Consider the following 17330-nt stretch of genomic DNA (forward strand, 5'->3'; position numbering starts at 1 on the left):
TTGCCAATTTACCTATTGATTTAATGGGTAGTTTGTAAAACCAATAGGTTTTTAACCAACATCTGCAAGACCACAAACTATCCACTGATGATCTAAAGTAAGGGGAGAATACATCACAGAAAGAAAAATGGAAACAAGAGCTTGAGCCAATGCATATCGCAAATATTCAGTGCTTACAGGAGAGACTGGGATAAAAGCCAGAATGATATCATACCTAAAATTTGCTTACCCCAAAACAACACCAGGAGAAATCAAACAGAATTGATTTCAAGTGGCTTCCTGCTGTAGATGAATGATAAGCATTCAAGGACTGGGTATCCATAAGAAAGGAAAGATTTTGGAAGAACTGGTCTGGTTCTTCTTGCCCACTATCCTGTTTATGACCGATCTAACCTTTGCCAACAGGAATGCTTGTATCTTGAGCATGTTCATAAGATTACCTAAAAAACTTGATTATTTGTGGATACTACTGGGATAAAGCAACTTAGAGAGACAAGCAACAGTGAACATGGAGATGGCCAGTTCTATTCATACCACCTTTCAGGTTGTTATTGTGACCTACAGTGCTCTCGGGGTAATAGCCAATGTATTTGTACCATCGGGACCGCCCTGAAGAGGCAGAGCCCTCCCTCCACGGCCAACTATCATCATTCAGCCTGGGGGGAGTGAGGGGGTGGGTAGGGGCTAATTTGGTATTGCAATTTTTACTGTACACCACTATGATCCTTGCGGAATAACGGTCTATAAATAAAACATTATTATTATTATTATTATTATTATTATTATTATTTCTTTTGATCATTGGCTACATGGACTGGGCAACAAAGAAAAAACTGCCTATCTGCGATATGATTCTAATTTGTCTCTGTTCATCTCGGCTTCTTCTCCAAGGAACCGTACTGCAGTCTACACTATTCTCAGAGATACACCAGTGGAACATGCTCAAGATACAAGCATTCCTGTTGGCATTGGCCAGCACAGCTTGCCTTTGGTTTGCTGCTTGTCTCAGTGCCTTCTACTGTGCAAAGATTGCCATTTTCACCCAACGGTACTTCCTACTAATGAAGCAGAGAATCTCTGGAATAGTTCCTCAACTTCTTCTGGGGTCAGTGTTGGTTTCTTTCATCTCTTCCCTCCCTTTCATCTGGACTGATTATAGCATTCAGCTCTGTAACTCAACTAGGAGCTCTCTGAAAAACACCACCATTGAGAGCCCCGTCAGAAACATCTCCTACTTCAAAGTGTTCATCATTTACCTGACTTGGGCAGTCATTCCTCTTCTGTTCATCATAGTATCATCCATGTTACTAATTGTATCTCTGTGGAGTCACACCAGACATATGAAATGCACCACGAGTGGCTCCGTGGATCTAAGCACACAGGCTCACATCACTGCTATTAAATCTCTGATCACATTCCTAATGCTTTACATCTGCAGCTTTGTAGCCAAGATTCTGCTGGGAATGCCGTCCTGTCGAGCTAGGAGCAGATGGAAATATGATATCTGTTCACTCATGATTGCTGTATGCCCTTCTGTCCATTCCATTCTTTTGATTCTCCTTAATGTTAGATTGAAGGTGGCACTCAAAAGCATTTTGCTTTCTATGAAATGCCATAGGGAGAAAAGCCTGCTTCTAAGGGGCTGTCAAAAAAGAGGGAGAAGCTTCTGTACTTAGGACCTAGGAGAAGTAAAACATCAGACCAATTTTCTGATCTTAATTATGCTTGCAAACATACAAATATATAATCCTCTAATTCAGAGTTTCAGCAACTACATCCATTTTGGGATTCTTTAGAAAGAGGGCTTTTACAAAAGTGTATCATAATTATTTGCATATAGGAAGCTGAAATGTGATGTTATTGCTTGGATAATATTAATTGCCTTGTTTCCTTCTTGCCTAGGTAACACATATAGTGCATATGTGAAAGGCAAAAATATTGGCTCAGAATAATCTTTAATCCAAAGTAGATCTTAGTTTGGTAGATCGTTTTTGACTTTTGCTTTTGCTTTAAGGTTAAATAAAATAATCATCTGACTCTGCCTTACAGAGCATTAGACCATACATCAGGAATCATTCCCAAAAGAGTTTTTATTGCCTCTCTTTTTACTCATGAGAATGCTTCTCCCCGACCATTTGGGCTGGGGAGGAGATTTTGCTGGCCTCTCATTAGAGACCAGCATGTTAAAGGAAAACAGCATGCTCTGCTGGCTGTTGGGAGAGGAGGGGGCGGGGTTTAGCTTGCTTGGGGCTTCCCTGCCCAAACTCCTCTCACTTGGCTTCAGTTCGGGTGGGATACATTTCCCAGTGTGATGCCCCATTTGGAGATGTCCTCCATGGATGAACAGAGCCTGGTTGGCTGGCCTTAGCTGAAGTGGTCTGCACCAGAAGAGGAAGTAGATCCCCCTCCCCAGCTGTTAGACCCACTGTGGAGGAGATGGAAGCTGGGACAGAGTCTCAGCCTGATGATGATGATGATGATGATGATGATGATGATACAGTGGTCCCTTGGTTTTTGCTGGGGTTTGGTTTCAGGACCCCACAATGATACAAAATCCATAGATGCTCAAGTCCCATTATCTACAATGGGGTACTAAAATGGTGTCCCTTAATGTAATAAATTCCTTTTTGCAACATTAAGCATCAGATGGAGTGGGTTGTAATGATTTACACAGTGAATTGCTTCTTAACATTCCAGGCTGCAACCGAACAAGGCATTGAAAAGGTAGAAATCAAACTCACAGGAATTTATTATTATTATTATTATTATTATTATTATTAAACACTCTCCCTATGGATCAGATGGCCACTGGGGTCCTTTCCAGATCTTTCATTCTATGGTTCTAGATCTTTAAAGAGCTCTTCAAAGTCTAAAATGTCAGGGATGATGGGAGTTGTAGCTCTTCACCTTCGGCTCTAACTCACCACCTTGTTATGCAGCAGAGCTGACCAGCTTTGGTTAGTGGTTAATGCTTTTCTTCAAAGCAGCAGAGTTTCAAAGAATAGTCTGAAGACCCTGACAAACTCTCCAAGCCTTCTCACTCTTCTTCCACAGATGTCTCCAAACTTCTCCAGGGTTCTGCTGGCTCTTGTATCTTCACTCAAGACACCAGACAGCTCAGTAGTCTTATATAAAAGATCTACTTTATTCTACTATATACAAATACTATATGCCCTACAAATCACAATCTCTACAATCTCCAATACTCCACAATATCTCCAAACTACTCCAACTACCCAACAAAAAACATTGGCAAACATTGCAATTATTATAGCCATTGTTAATCACCACCCACTAGTCAGTTTCCACCCAGTGGGTGTGTACACTCATTTTGATTGGTTCACATAGTTCAACCCACACTTAAGACCAACCCAAGTATTTCATCATTTTACCTTGTGCACTTAATGAATCTCAGGTGTTTCCAATTGTACATTCTATAATTCTGTCCTTGACTTTCAAGACTTCTAAATTACATTAGCTTTTTCACCTGTGTAGCTTCTTAATTGCTCTTGCTTAGTCATTGTGACTTTCACATACATATTTTATTTCTATTACTGTGGCCTGTTACAGACAGCCAAAATAAAGCTGCTTCGAGTCACAGTGGAGGTATGGTGTTTCAATGATGCATGTGTCCTAAGAGTCCAGAAGTCACACCAAAGCCATGCTCCAGCCCTAAGGACTGGAGCGTGACTTTGGTGTGGCTTCAGGACTCTTAGGACGCATGCATCATTGAAACACCATACCTCCACTGTGACTCGAAGCAGCTTTATTTTGGCTGTCTGTAACAGGCCTGTATGTCCCATGTTGCATTTTCCTTAACAATCCCCTCCGAAATAAAATATTGTATGTGTCTTACAATGTCATTCCAACCATTTGTGTCATAAAATTCTATGAGCCCAACATGAGTTGCCATCTTGAGTCCCTATATTAGAAGAAAGGCAGAATATAAGAAAATAAAATAATAATCATAAAGTGAAATGTTTATATTTGTGGCATTTGCACAGCCATGAACTAAGTCCATTACAGAATATCCAAAATATACAGGTGTGTGTGTAAGAGAACTTACACAGCTATATGACACCACCAGGATTCCACCATTTGTCAGGTCTGTAACTGCAAGATGATAGATAGAGAGATAGACAGACAGACAGACAGACAGACAGATAGATTCTGGCCACTGTCTTAGAAAGTAAGGGCAAATGGAAGGAAGATTTCCATTTGAAGAAATAGAGATTAGGTTGCCTGTGCTTAGCTGAGAAGAAAAGTGCTTTTATGATTAGAATGTGCAATCAACACATTTGAAATGTGGTGCTGGATAAGAATTCTATAGATACCATGGACTGCTAAAAAGGCTATTGAATGGATCCAAGAGCAAATCAACCCTGGATTTTCACTAGAAGCCAAGACTAAAAAGGCTATTATACTTTGATATAATATATATCATAATATATATTATACTTTGATATAATATACTTTGATATCATTGATAATGGTTGGTAAAGCATAAAAAGAAGAAGAATGTATTATAGGTGGATTGATGTAATCAAGGCAGTTGATAATTGGGTCTCTTGGAGGTTTCTCATTCTTAAGTTGAAGTTGACTTGATGGCAAAGAGCAACAACAGAGTTATTCAGTTAGTACGTCCCAGACCCTAAGATCTAGGAAGGACCAATTGTAATGTCATTAACCTGGGCTATGGTGATGTTAAGAGGGTGACATTCCAAGAGGAAGCCCCTTGAGATGAAATATGATGCCATGGAATAGCACAACATATTACATTCAAATAATAATTAAAATCTAAGTCCAACAAATGAGAAAAATGCATACATTTACACATTTCCAGGCAGTGTTCCTGACCTGAAATTTGTGACCTTGCCTTGAGAAGCAGAGGGCAGAATCCAGGCCTTGAGATCTGGGAAACTTAAATGTGTGTGTATGTGTGTGTTTGTCTGTTTGCATGTTCCTTTTCAGGACTGGGCCCAAAACAATTGATAGACTTGTCACTGTCCGAAAACAAACAGGCCATTTCCCCACTTTTTCAGATGGCTTTTAAAAGACCCAGATTCATTCTCTCCCTCCCACTTTCCCCTTTGTCCTCAGCTTACTTTGTTTGCTGTAAACTGAGTTCAAAGTAAAACAGTAGTTTGAACTCCATTCACTCAGTGGTAGGGAGAGGAGAAAAGGGGATGAAGTCTTATGCATCCAAGGAAGGCCAGGCAAAAGCAAATCGTTCTAGTCTCCCCTAGCTTGTGTGTTCTTCTCCATTAATAACTTTTGCTGTCTTGACCACATTTGGACATTGCTTGGCCACACATGTCCTGGTTTTCATCTGTGAAATGTTGGAGTGACAAATGATGGGAGGTCAGAAGCCAGCCCTGTGATTTCCAATGGACCCATTGCTCTCAGGCACAATGGAATGTGTTGTTCTATCACCAGTCTTGAAGTAAGACTGAGCTGCCAGTCCAGACCATGGATGCAGATGGAGGAGGTGCCACCTTGTCCTTTGCTTCCAGCAGCAAAATGTTTTAGCTGAGCCCTGCAAATAGAACTCTTGACAATTTAACAGTCACTGCATAAAATTTCATCCAAAACACCTTTATATTGTCATATCCATTTTCAGTATCCAACTCATTCATTATTTTTGGATAATGTCGCTTTAAGCTTCCCACTGTAGGGACTCAAGGAGATGCTAATCAAATCAAGTTAGTTAGAGACAATGAAAGAGTAACTGTGGCCTTCTACCGATGTTCAAGTGGTCATTAGTTAAGGTGCTGCTGGAGGGGTTATCTGACAACATATCATCTAAGGTATCATGAGTTTCTCATTAGAATAGGACAGTATGATCGCTGGAGGCTGCAAGAGCCAAATATATCTGATCAAATGAGGTCAGCATAATGGAAAATTTCTGTCACTCTAAAGTTACATCAGTAATAAAATCAGGGCAAATACTTTTCCTAAGCAGACAGATACTTTTCTTAGGGCATAGGCTGCTAGGCTGTGCCAAAGTAGACACTGTGCCAAAAGATCTTTTTGGCATTTAACATGCCAATTTTATTTTATTTTTTAAAAAATGCAGCCATTGATTATGAGGGATTATAACAGACTTTAAGGCATTCCTTAAAGTTGTTTTGAGCCTCATCAATCAGATTCAGACTCTGCTGGTATGGTTCTGCCATAACCGACTCCTATGAAGCAGCTATTTGGATTGAGAAGAAACTTCCATTGGATCCTGTTAATTCTCAGCCCATCAAGCAGGGGCTTTCTATCTGGATTTCTTAAAAGGTGCACTTTCAGTGCAAAGCCTCATTTTATATTATGGTCATCTTGGCACCCGCGGCTATGGCTCCCTTTCAGTGGTGCAAAAAGGAGCTTTTTGCTGCTTCTTTTTGCGCCATGGAAAGGCCAGATCGGGGCTGCAGCATGTAGTTGCCGCAGCCCCGATCTGGTCCTGAAAAGGGCAGCTGTTCAGTCCCTAAGTGTCTCAGATTCAGTCATTGAGAAGATGAGATAGAGCCTGGAAGCTTTATAATGCTTTCTGTTATTTTGATAAAATTACCAGCTTAGTAGACAAAGGGAATGCATATCTCAATTTCAGTATGGCCTTTGACAAGATTCCCCGTGACATTCTTGCAAACAAGCTTGTAAACTGTGGGCTAGACAAGGCGACTGTTACAGTGATTTGTAATTGGTTGAGCAGCCAAACTCAAAGGGTGCTCAACAATGGCTCCTTTTCAACCTGGAGAGAAGTGACCAGTGGTGTCCCACAGGGCTCTGTCCTGGACCCAGTGCTATTCAACATCTTTATCAGTGTCTTGGATGAAGGAATAGAGGGCATGCTTATCAAATCTGCAGATGACACCAAATTAGGAGGAGTTGCTAATACCCTAGAGGACAGGATACAAATTCAAGAAGTCCTGAATAGATTTGAAAGTTGGGCCAAAGCTAGCAAAATGAATTTTAACATGGAGAAATGTAAAGTACTGCACTTAGGGTCAAAAAATGAAATGCACAGATATAGTATGGGGGACATCTGGCTTAAGGTGACTACATGTGAAAGGGAACTAGGAGTCCTAGTAGACCACAAGTTGAACATGAGTCAACAGTATGATGTGGCAGATAAAAAGGCCATTGTGATTTTAGGCTGCATCAATAAAACTAGTGTCTAGAGCAAACAGCTTCATTTATATACCACTACATACCGAACTAGCAGTGTCTAAGCATTTTGCAACTGTAAGCTAATTGCCCCCAACAATCTGGGTACTCATTTTAGCAACCTCTTCAGAAGGATGCAAGCCTGAGTCAAGTTTGATCCCTTTTGCTGGTATTGAACTCGCAGCCTTATGGTTTTGAGTGAGTGGCTGCAGTACAGGCATTTAGCCACTGTGCCACCAGGGCTCAAGGGAAGTAATAGTGGCACTCTGTTCTGCTTTGCTCAGGCCTCACCTGGAATATTGTGTCCAGTTCTGGGCACCACAATTCAAAAAGGATCTTGAGAAACTGGAGCATGTCCAAAGGGCAACCAAAACGGTGAAGGGTCTGGAAACCATGCCTTATCTCATTTCATACATGTTCATAGATGTGGTGGCTCTCTGTTTCTCTTTTCTATTTGGAGTCATAGTGCATGCATAGAATGGATGCCTCAGTTCATTACTGGATTGGATTAGGGATAATAAAATGGAAATGAATACTGGGAAGGCAGAGATTTTTTGGGTAGGTGGTTCCAAGCTCTGGAATTTGGGACTTGACTGTGTCTGCACTCTTCTTCCAGTGGAATAGGTGTGCAATTTTGGGATGTTCATTGATTCTGAAAAGTCCATTCTGCTCATCACCCAACTGCAGATCCTAGAAAAATCAACAGAGAAGAGGGAGATGTAAACACTCCCCCTGGTGTTTGTCTCTAGTATTCAAAAATACTTCATAGGGGAGCTACCACACTGAAGTCATTCATGGATCTGACACTGTTGAAATGGGTCTTAATGAATTCCCCAAAAGACTAGTTCACTGCAGAAAGTAAACTGTCCGTCCAGCCTGTGTAAATGGAATAGGCAGGGGATACAATCTCGTTCTTGCCTCACACATCAAAATGTCTTTGGCTCTCAATGAGAGCTTAACAAGTTACAAGGAATGTGCTTATCAATAACTAGTTACCTATGGAGTGGGGAGGGGGTTATCATGAGTATAAAAAGAATTCAAAAACATAACTGTGTTACTCTGAAATGTCAGTAGCATGTTTGAGACTGAGGCTGAAGCTGCACTGCAGAAATAATTCCACAATGAAATTCTGGGATTTTTAGTTTGTTGTGGCACAACAACCATGAGAGGTGCTGAATATTTCATAAAGCTACACATCTCAGAATTCCATTGAGCATTGAGCTATGGCAGTTAAAATTATGTCAATCTGCAGTATTTCTGCAGACTAGCCCTGACTGAGAAAAATAAGTTGCAGTACAGTGGACCCTCTCCTTACCCGGGGGAATCCATTCCAGACCCCCCCCCCCCATAAGAGAAAATGCGCATATGCTCGTGCCCCATAGGAAACAATTTAGATTGTCGTGTGGCTGCTGTGTAAGCAGGAAGTCGCATATAGTGCGCCCACGTATGGCGCGGGTACACTGTATAAGCTTTTGTAGACTTTGTCTAGTTCCTCAGATGAGTGGTATATGATAAGGTATAACAAGGCGCAATAACATCCAAAATCCACAAAACAGTGATACATTTATTGTATCAATACATGTTGATATGCATAATATACATGTTGCGAGCTTGTGGTTATTGTCCTTAGTTCAGATGGTATGGAGGGCTACTCATGCAGGCAGGTATGCTCTCCACATGTCCAGAAGGAGGAGGGGCCTGCTTGCACGAATACCCCTCCATACATCTGAACTGAAGACAACAACCACAACATGAGCTTGGAACTCATCCCAACCACTAACATCTTTGATTTAGAGTTGTGGTACCCATCACTGACCCTCCTGCATCTGAGTTGAGAAGCATAAATTGCTGCATTATACATTGATTGTGCTCTGCAAAGTTGTGAAATTGGACACCTACATGTGCAACTGAATCTGCAGTCAAATGAGCATGGGGGGCATTCAATGTGTGCCTGTATGTGCCCACCTGCATATATAAGGGCTCTGCAAGCACATCTCCATTTCTGCAAACCTTTTTCTTCCAGCTAGCATTCCCCGCATAAAAAATCCTGTGGACCTCCCTCCTCTTCCGTGGCTATGAGGATGGGCTACTGGGGCTTTAGTTGGTTTTATTTTAATTTTATTTTTGTATATTGTATGGTGCCGTTTTTAACCATTGTACGTGTATTGTAATTTTATGTAAACCGCCCTGATCTATGGAAGGTGCGGTATATAAATAAAAGCTTTATTATTATTTATTATTCTGCCTCAGACAGAAATGTCCAGTCAGTTCTGTAGGGGAACTTATGTATGTGTAAGACAACAACAGGGATTCAGCCAATATTTATTTCAACAAGAAGTAAAACTACAAAAATATAGGTTGACGTGTTCATCAGAATCCATGGAGAACTGCTGGCGTATCAATAAGTGCTCACCATATTGCAGTCCTGAGAGTTGGGTCATAGGTCTTCAACACAACAAGTGAACATGGTTGCCCTTTGCTTCCCTGTCAAACCTGCAGCCTCCCAACAGTCTTAGATTTATAATAATTTAACCAGTGAACAAGAATGACAGGTGATGAATTGAGCACAAGAAGCTAGTTCTCAGTGTGCTATTAATCATTAGGCCACCATGCAGGGAGAGAAGGAGCAATCTATATAAGTTACAAATGTTGTAAGGCACACATTAATCAGACAGCATGAAAAGGTCATTGTGCTGCTGAAAAGCAGGATGAGTAGATTTAGCTGGATTGATGGGGGGCTCTGATTTTGTGTATTTATTTTCAAGGAAAAAAACATCATTAAAGCTGCACAAACACCATAAATAACTGACTTTGAAGATGGCAGAGGAAACACTTTTTCCTTTTGCTTTCTGTGGTTTTATCAGAATTCGCTCAATAAATACTTTCATGTAGCTATTAGCCTAAACGCTGCTTCAGTGTGATTAGCCTGTTCCATGGCTGAGAGACAAATGGGAATAAAACATCATGGTTTGCACATTGCACTGTGAGTAAACAATGTCAAGCTCACAAATTTGTGCATAAGGTTCCATGTGGATGCATGGAGTGGAGGATTATACAGTGGGCCCTTGGTATCTGCTGGGGTTTGGTCTCAGGACCCCCTGTGGATACCAAAACCCATGGATGCACCAGTCCCATGATTTACAATGGCACGGTAAAATGGTGTCCCTTTTATAAAATGGAAAAATCAAGGTTTGCTTTGGGAATTATTGTTTTAAAAATTGTCAAGTTGTGGATGGTTGAATCTGTAGATACAGAATTTGTGGATGGGGACTCCATAGATACAGAGGGCAGTGTCTTTTTTATGTATAGAGTTGTGAATTTGTTCCATATTTTAGCCTTTTGATGTCTGCTTCAAAGTTCAATCTCAAACCCAAATCAGACACACCAACCAAATGATTTTTGAGCCACCTGCCCTATGATTTTCATTAAGGATGGATAACAAATTCAGTACAGTTCATTTTTTCCTAGACCTCATCCAGATTGTATCTCCCAGACATGAACATGAAACCAAACCAAATTTATGATTGGAATTCCATTCACTTATGGAATTGCAATTAGGAATATGAGTCCAGAATCATATTAGTTTTGAAGTCAAGTGAGACCAGGGTTTGAATCCCAGCTTAACCATCAAACCCACTGGGTGATCATGAGCAAATCACAGAGATAAGGGTTTTCCCCTTCCTTTCTCTTTTTTGAGCTACAAATATATAAGGAGGAGTCATAATGTGTTTCTTTTAGACAAACACATCACATCAATGTGAAAAATACCCCCAATGGAATGTGTTATGAAAGATGTGTTTTAAAAGTGTATAGCTAGGATAAACGTATCTTAAAATATTCACAATTGTCCATGTAAAAATAAATAAAATAAAAACAAAGTCTTCTGCCCCGATGCAAAAGAAGGACTGAAAATAAATAATCCATAGAAAGACCATCTGAGAGGTTTCCATATTTCCAGAAGAGGTATTTGCTCACTTTCCATTTCCACATTTGTTCACTTTGCACTTCCAGAATCAAAACAAAAACTGAAATGGTAGCATATGACCTACAGAGATTATGATACACAGCTTTTAAGTCACATTTACTGTCAGAAAAATTGCACTTTTGACAATACTTATTGCACAACATCATCTCTAACCTATACCTGCTGTATCTTCAAAGCATGATTAGTGAGTCACTTTTCATTAATGGGGAAAACCTGTTAATAAACTCCCAGTTGTACTGCAGTCCTTTTAGTCTTCAGATGGGAAAGTCAGTGCTAGGGCAGTTGTGATATTGGTAATCATTTGGTGTTCATGTCACACCCAGTCTCCTTGTCCTCCCTCCTCTTAGCTAGTTCCAAGCCAGCTGATTGCCTTCATGTTTTTCTATTTGTTTTTCTTTTTAAAAACTTAATTCACTTTAGCATAATTCCAGAATTGTGTAAAAATTAACATTAAAATTAAAAATACCCAAAGAGCATTCTGGTAGGGCATATGGGAGGAAGGCAGAGTTAAGGGGGAGCATGGAAGAGATGGGGTTCATATTATAATGTCCTACATTTTTTCCTCCCAAGTTTAGAGAATAGTTCTCTGGTCCACAACATGTGTGACTGCATAGATTTGCACAAATAATCATATTTCCTATTGGTGGTGCAATTATGTGTAATACAGTACTTCCCTAAGAGGATACATGTTTGTGAACATAATGTAGAAAAAGACACGATATTCAAGGAAATTGCTTGCATAAATGTGACATTAGGCAAAACTGCATACACAAATTAGAGAAAATCTGTACAAAAATACATAGGAGCCACTGTGAATATCCAAAGACATGTTAATGAAAAATGCAATGATTATTTTAAGTTACTTAACTATCCTTGAAAATTCCCTGCTGAGAGAAGTGCCTGAACAGGGAAAAAAACATTGTACCTGGACAACAGTTTAATTAATGTTGCCTAAAGCTACACAGTTTATCCCCATCTTGATAAATAGATCCACAGTTATGACAAATTCAGGAACTGTATGGATGGCTGTCTATTTGATTCCATGGAAGCAGTTGCAAGACTGTTCAGTCCGGAAGTAAGTATATAAAAAGTTGCATTCCTGTCCACAGGTAGTTGTTAGTTTTCAAACTGGTGGGAGGGGTTCATAAATCAAGTGGAAGCCCATGGTCCATATGCAGCCCCTTAACCCCACTTCTGAAGTCCCTCACCAGTCCACCAAAACCTCCCAATCCCCCTATATTTAAAAAGATGGAACGATTTTTGGACAAACTGCATGCTTGTTTTATGATATTGCCCAAAGTGCCTAAAAGCGTTTCTTCATCTACTAAAACAAATAGACATTCATTTTCTTAATCTACAATTAAATTTTGCAAATAAGATGTCTTCTTCTTCTTCTTCCTCCTCCTCCTTCTCCTCCTCCTCTTCCTGCACAAACTGTTTTGCAAGCTCAGAAGTGCATGGATTGCAAACCATGGATTGTATTAGGATTTCAGAGATCCATTGGATCAGTGGAGACCAAGCAGTACTGAACAATTTTCTCACCCATTGCTACATGGGGCTGTATCATTTCATGAACTTACAGAAAAGCAGATGACAGTTACAAGTCAGGGGTGTGCATCTTAACTGAACAAATAGCCATGTGCCAGTGGCTGCGCTTGAACAGAAACTTGGAATTAATATCCTTATCCAGGCACATGCAGTTTCACTCCACTTTAACTAACATAGCTCTGCATACCAGAATCTTGAGATTTAGAGTTTAGTGATGTTAACCAAAAAGCTGAGAGCTTGAGAAGACACCCACAAAGTAATATGTTTTAGGGGAATTTTACTAGCTCTAATAAAATACCTTGGCTGGGGCCTTGGTTCAGCCTTGGGATCTTAACCCTTTTTATACCAGTTCTAAATCACATAGAAGTCCAGAGGAAATTCCAAATAGGTTTTGTAGTTTTATTAATAAAGAAACAACAACAACAACAACACAGCCATGCACACAAACAAGAGCTGATGAAGGAAAGGTAGGATAAGTGGAAAAGTGGAGGCTTTGCTAATAGTAATATGGTACCAATCCTGAAGCATGGTTTCAATTGATGGGTGTCTGAAATGGAGATGACACAATAGCCACCTCAGCAAGTGGGGTAGCCAGGTTATTGAGGAGTGCTTCAAGACTATTATATGTAAGGGACTAGCAGTTATTTTTGCTCAGAATGCCAAGGACTCGTACAATAATTGTCCCCAGAAGGAGTCAATGCTAACTGGGTAAGAGTCTGGCAGCAAGAGCTTTTTAGCTTGGGGTCTTAATAAACCTTGCAGGGTAGAAATAACAGGGTGTTTGTTCCATTTCAGCTTTATCTACTAACAGCAAAAGTTCTGATGTGATTGCAAGGGTTCCATTCAGCAAGCATCATACAGAGTGTGTCTGTGTGGCTGCAATTACCCAAATCTTGGTTTTGACTTGCATACCAATTTTATAGACTTGTTAGCAAGGTGAAATAAAGGGAGAACCATGTGATCTCATTTCACAAGCATTTCCCCTGTAAAACATATATCTTTCAGCTCCTTAGAGCATGTTATTTTCCATCTGCCTTGGTTTGTTTGAAAGCCTACATTAGTTATGAAAGCGCCATACCAGGAATAAATAATTTCAAGCTGCCATATACTGAGTCAAAACATCGCTTTGCCTAGCCCACTGCCTAATCCATTTTCAAATGAAACATCTGAGGAGCTTCCCAATTCATTTCTAATTTCCTTCAGGTGAAAGCTGATGATTGCCTAAGGGATTCTCAATAAACATGCCAACTCCTTAGAAATTCTGATAACTTGATCTGGTGGTGTGATTTTGTATTACTTTACTTTGGAATAAAAATGTGTTGGTTCATAGTGATGATCTTAGATATGAGGCAAACATTACTATCTTGACCCCCCCCCCCCCCCCCCGAATCAGGTTTCAATCTGAGATGGAGAAAAATTGTTCTTTTTCACTGCCTCCTTCCACTCTGTGCACATTCAGTGGCACAGAGAAACCACAACTTCCAGAATTCCTCCTGCATAGTTTACCCACAGCTTCCAGACAACAGGTCAGAGCAAGAAGAGACCGATAGTATTTCTGCAGTCTGACATTGACACCAATTCCAGAGCCTTAAACCAGATTAAATGGGTGAGAAAGAAGGAGAAGGAGGCTAAAAATAGTGGTAGAATTCAAAGATATAGCCATGTTAGTATGTAGAGAGATCTTATAGCACCTTTGAGACTAACTAAAGAGAGAAATTGGAATCATGAACTTTTGTAGACTTCAGTCTACTTCCAAATGCATCTGAAGAAGTAAACATAAGTCTATGAAAACTCATGCTGCCAACTTCTTTCTTTAGTTAGGAGGAATGCAGATGGGCAGAAAGAAGCATAGAGACACCGCCTCTTTCTGCCCTACACGGAGGGTGCAGCAACCAAACTGTGCAGCCTCTAGGATCTCTAAGATGAACTCACTCCCGGTGGGTTCTTTTTAGGGTGCACGTGGGGTGCCATTTCCCACCCTTGTGTGCAATGATGATGTCTGCACAGCGCCATACCATCTGGAGGTGGTGCCACGTGTTTGTCATCGTGGCAGCCCCCATGTGGATGCCTGTTGTGCAGTAGGGCTCAGGAGTGTGCGGATGCTCCGCTCTCCTGAACCCTAAAACTGGCCCCATGACGGCACTTTTTGGCTATCTGTATCGGGCCTTAGTTTCAAAAGTGCTACAAGAACTCTCTACCTATTAAAACAGGTTGCAGAATAACATATACATCTGGTGGGAACATGGGAAGGTGCTTTTTCATTGGCTGCCCCCAGGCTTTGGAACATTCTTCCCAGAGAGGTTAGATTGGCACCCTCCCTACCTTACTTTTGCAGAAAAGCTAAGACTTCTTTATACCGACAGGCATTTGATGAGTAATGATATAAGGCCCATTTTACACAGTGTGCTGGAATTGCTAATCACTGTGCCGGTGCACATCTGTATTTTAATAAATGTATTAAGCTAGTTTTAATTTTTTCCTCATTGTTTTAATTTTTTTATTATTATTGTTGTACTTTGTGGCTGTTTACCAATGCTTTACATCCCAATCTGGGAAAAGGCAGGAAATAAATGAATATAACAACAACAACAACAACAACCATATTTTTCTGAGGTTTGGGGAAGGTGTGATTCATTTGTATTTCTGAGACCATTTCAAAGTCCCATCACTGTATATGCGTTCTGTACCTTCATTTCCAACTTACAGTGATGCTAAGGCAAACATATCACAGGGATTTCTAGGCAAGATTTGTTCAGAGAAGGGTTGCCATTGACTTCCCCTGAGGCTGAGAGCATGTGACTTGTGAGTTTTATAGGCACAGTGCAGACCGCCAAAAAACGATGGCCTGCCAGTGCCTGTTTTTCCTCTGGAGGGAAGCTGCAGCCACTAAAGGGTGGGCAGCGTAACAAGTGTGCCATGGGTGCACTCATTACGTAAGTGACATGCAGCAATGTGCAGATGCCATGCGGCACTTATGTAACAATGGTGGCACCCATGTATACAGGATTCTGCCATTATTACACCACCGCCATGTACTAGGGTTGTGGAGCGTGCAGTCGCTCTGCCCCTGTGCAACCCTAGTACGGGGCCAGGCCAGCGCAAAGTGCTGGTTTGGAACCATGTCATAGTTAAGTCGGAATTGAACCTTAGTCTTCAGAGTCATAGTGCAGATCTCTTCTGGTGGGCATATCCACCCAACCTGCTATAGTTGAATATTCCCACTCTGATTTGATAATACAGAAAACAGATGACGATTTGGATGTGTTAATTCTCCTACAGCAACACTGCTGGTTGATTTGTATTGTATTGTATTGTTAAATAATGCTGTTTTTATCCTATTGTGCACTTTGTAATTTGTATTGCTGATACTGTTGTGATCCTGCCTCGATCCGCAGGGAGAGGCGGGAAATAGAAATAAAAATTTTATTATTATTATTATTTTATAGTGCAAGCCACTACTCAAAACCTGTCGTGCTGATTAAGAGAAATAAAACTTTTTAAAAAACCCTTTTCATTTGAAATTGAGCTTTCAAATTTTCATTTTGCTTTAGATGACATTTTGGAGTCAGTTTACCCACTTGGCTAGTAAATTTTTTTGGATAGAATGGGGGTTATCCTTAAACTGGACTAGTTTTTCATTTCAACTTGGAAAAATGTCCTTCATCTCCCTTGCAGTCTATATTGTCTGACTTCATGGAAGGAATTGTCCTGAATGAAAAGTCTGATGCACATCGGGCTATGCAGCTCTTTGAAGGCTGCCCATATGGGCAAGACTCACTCTTAACAGTTACCTCTCCTCTAAAGCACTCATTACAACTTGATAACCAAAATAGGAGAACTTTCATCATAGACTGTTATAATCAGTACCAATCTATCTCTGTCATCTAAAGCAACCTTATTATTCATGATGGAACACATGCTATCAGATCTCTACTTGTATAACAATGTATATGTTCTGATGCCACCTAGCTATCTTCTAAGGTACATCCTTTTTCTGTCCAGGGGAATACATATTAACAGATTTAATGCATAGTGATGGCCATTTGCAGATGGAAAATGGGATATAAGCCCTGTCTGAATGACCAAAAGGCCTGTTTCCACCCAGTTCTGATATCCTGTTTGGATGATTCACATCCCAAAACCTGGTTCTGGTACAAGCAGTCCAGATGACACCTATCATCTTCTGCACCAGACCCAGAATAGAACGGCCTCAAAATACATTAATGTTCAAATAAGTGCAACATTGTCTGGAAATCCTTCCCGCAATCTCTCAGGAAGAAACAAAAAGTTGCAGAGTGAAGTATTGAGGTTCAGGATTATAGCCATTTCAATCCATTCCATCTCCCATTATTCAAGTATTCTTCACACAGACATATGTTTCAGTCAGCATTTAGACTTTTCTTCATACAGTTAGGCCCCGAACAGACAGGCCAAAATAAAGCTGCTTTAGGTTACTTTGGGGGCAAGCTGTTTAAATGACACATGCATCTTAAGAAGCCAGAAGCTGCGTCAAAGCTGTGCTCCAGTCCTTAGGACTGGAGCATGGCTTTAGCATGGCTTCTGGCCTCTTAGGACGCATGCAGCATTTAAACAGCATACCTCCTTAGTGACCTGAAGCAGCTTTATTTTGGCCTGCCTGTTCAGG

At 40.6% G+C, this 17330-nt stretch overlaps 1 protein-coding gene across 1 annotated transcript; it reads left to right on the forward strand.

Annotated features, from left to right (window-relative positions):
- Nucleotides 1-508: 508 nt before the first annotated feature.
- Nucleotides 509-1676, forward strand: LOC149320102 (taste receptor type 2 member 40-like). Its single transcript, XM_089508483.1, has 2 exons — nt 509-593; nt 793-1676. Exons 1-2 carry the CDS (start codon nt 509-511, stop codon nt 1674-1676), a joined length of 969 nt encoding a protein of 322 aa, XP_089364609.1.
- Nucleotides 1677-17330: the final 15654 nt, after the last annotated feature.

The sequence above is a fragment of the Sceloporus occidentalis genome, unplaced genomic scaffold (assembly GCF_023333645.1).
Source record: "Sceloporus occidentalis isolate IW3139 unplaced genomic scaffold, rSceOcc1.0.p SCAF_2, whole genome shotgun sequence".
NCBI lineage: Eukaryota > Metazoa > Chordata > Lepidosauria > Squamata > Phrynosomatidae > Sceloporus > Sceloporus occidentalis.

Excerpts from the sequence above, each read along its gene's own strand:
- LOC149320102 (XM_089508483.1), top strand. The coding sequence starts at position 509 with ATGGAGATGGCCAGTTCTATTCATACCACCTTTCAGGTTGTTATTGTG. Across the intron at positions 594-792 it reads GGTAATAGCCAATGTATTTG|TTTTGATCATTGGCTACATG; the intron begins TACCATCGGGAC and ends TATTATTATTTC.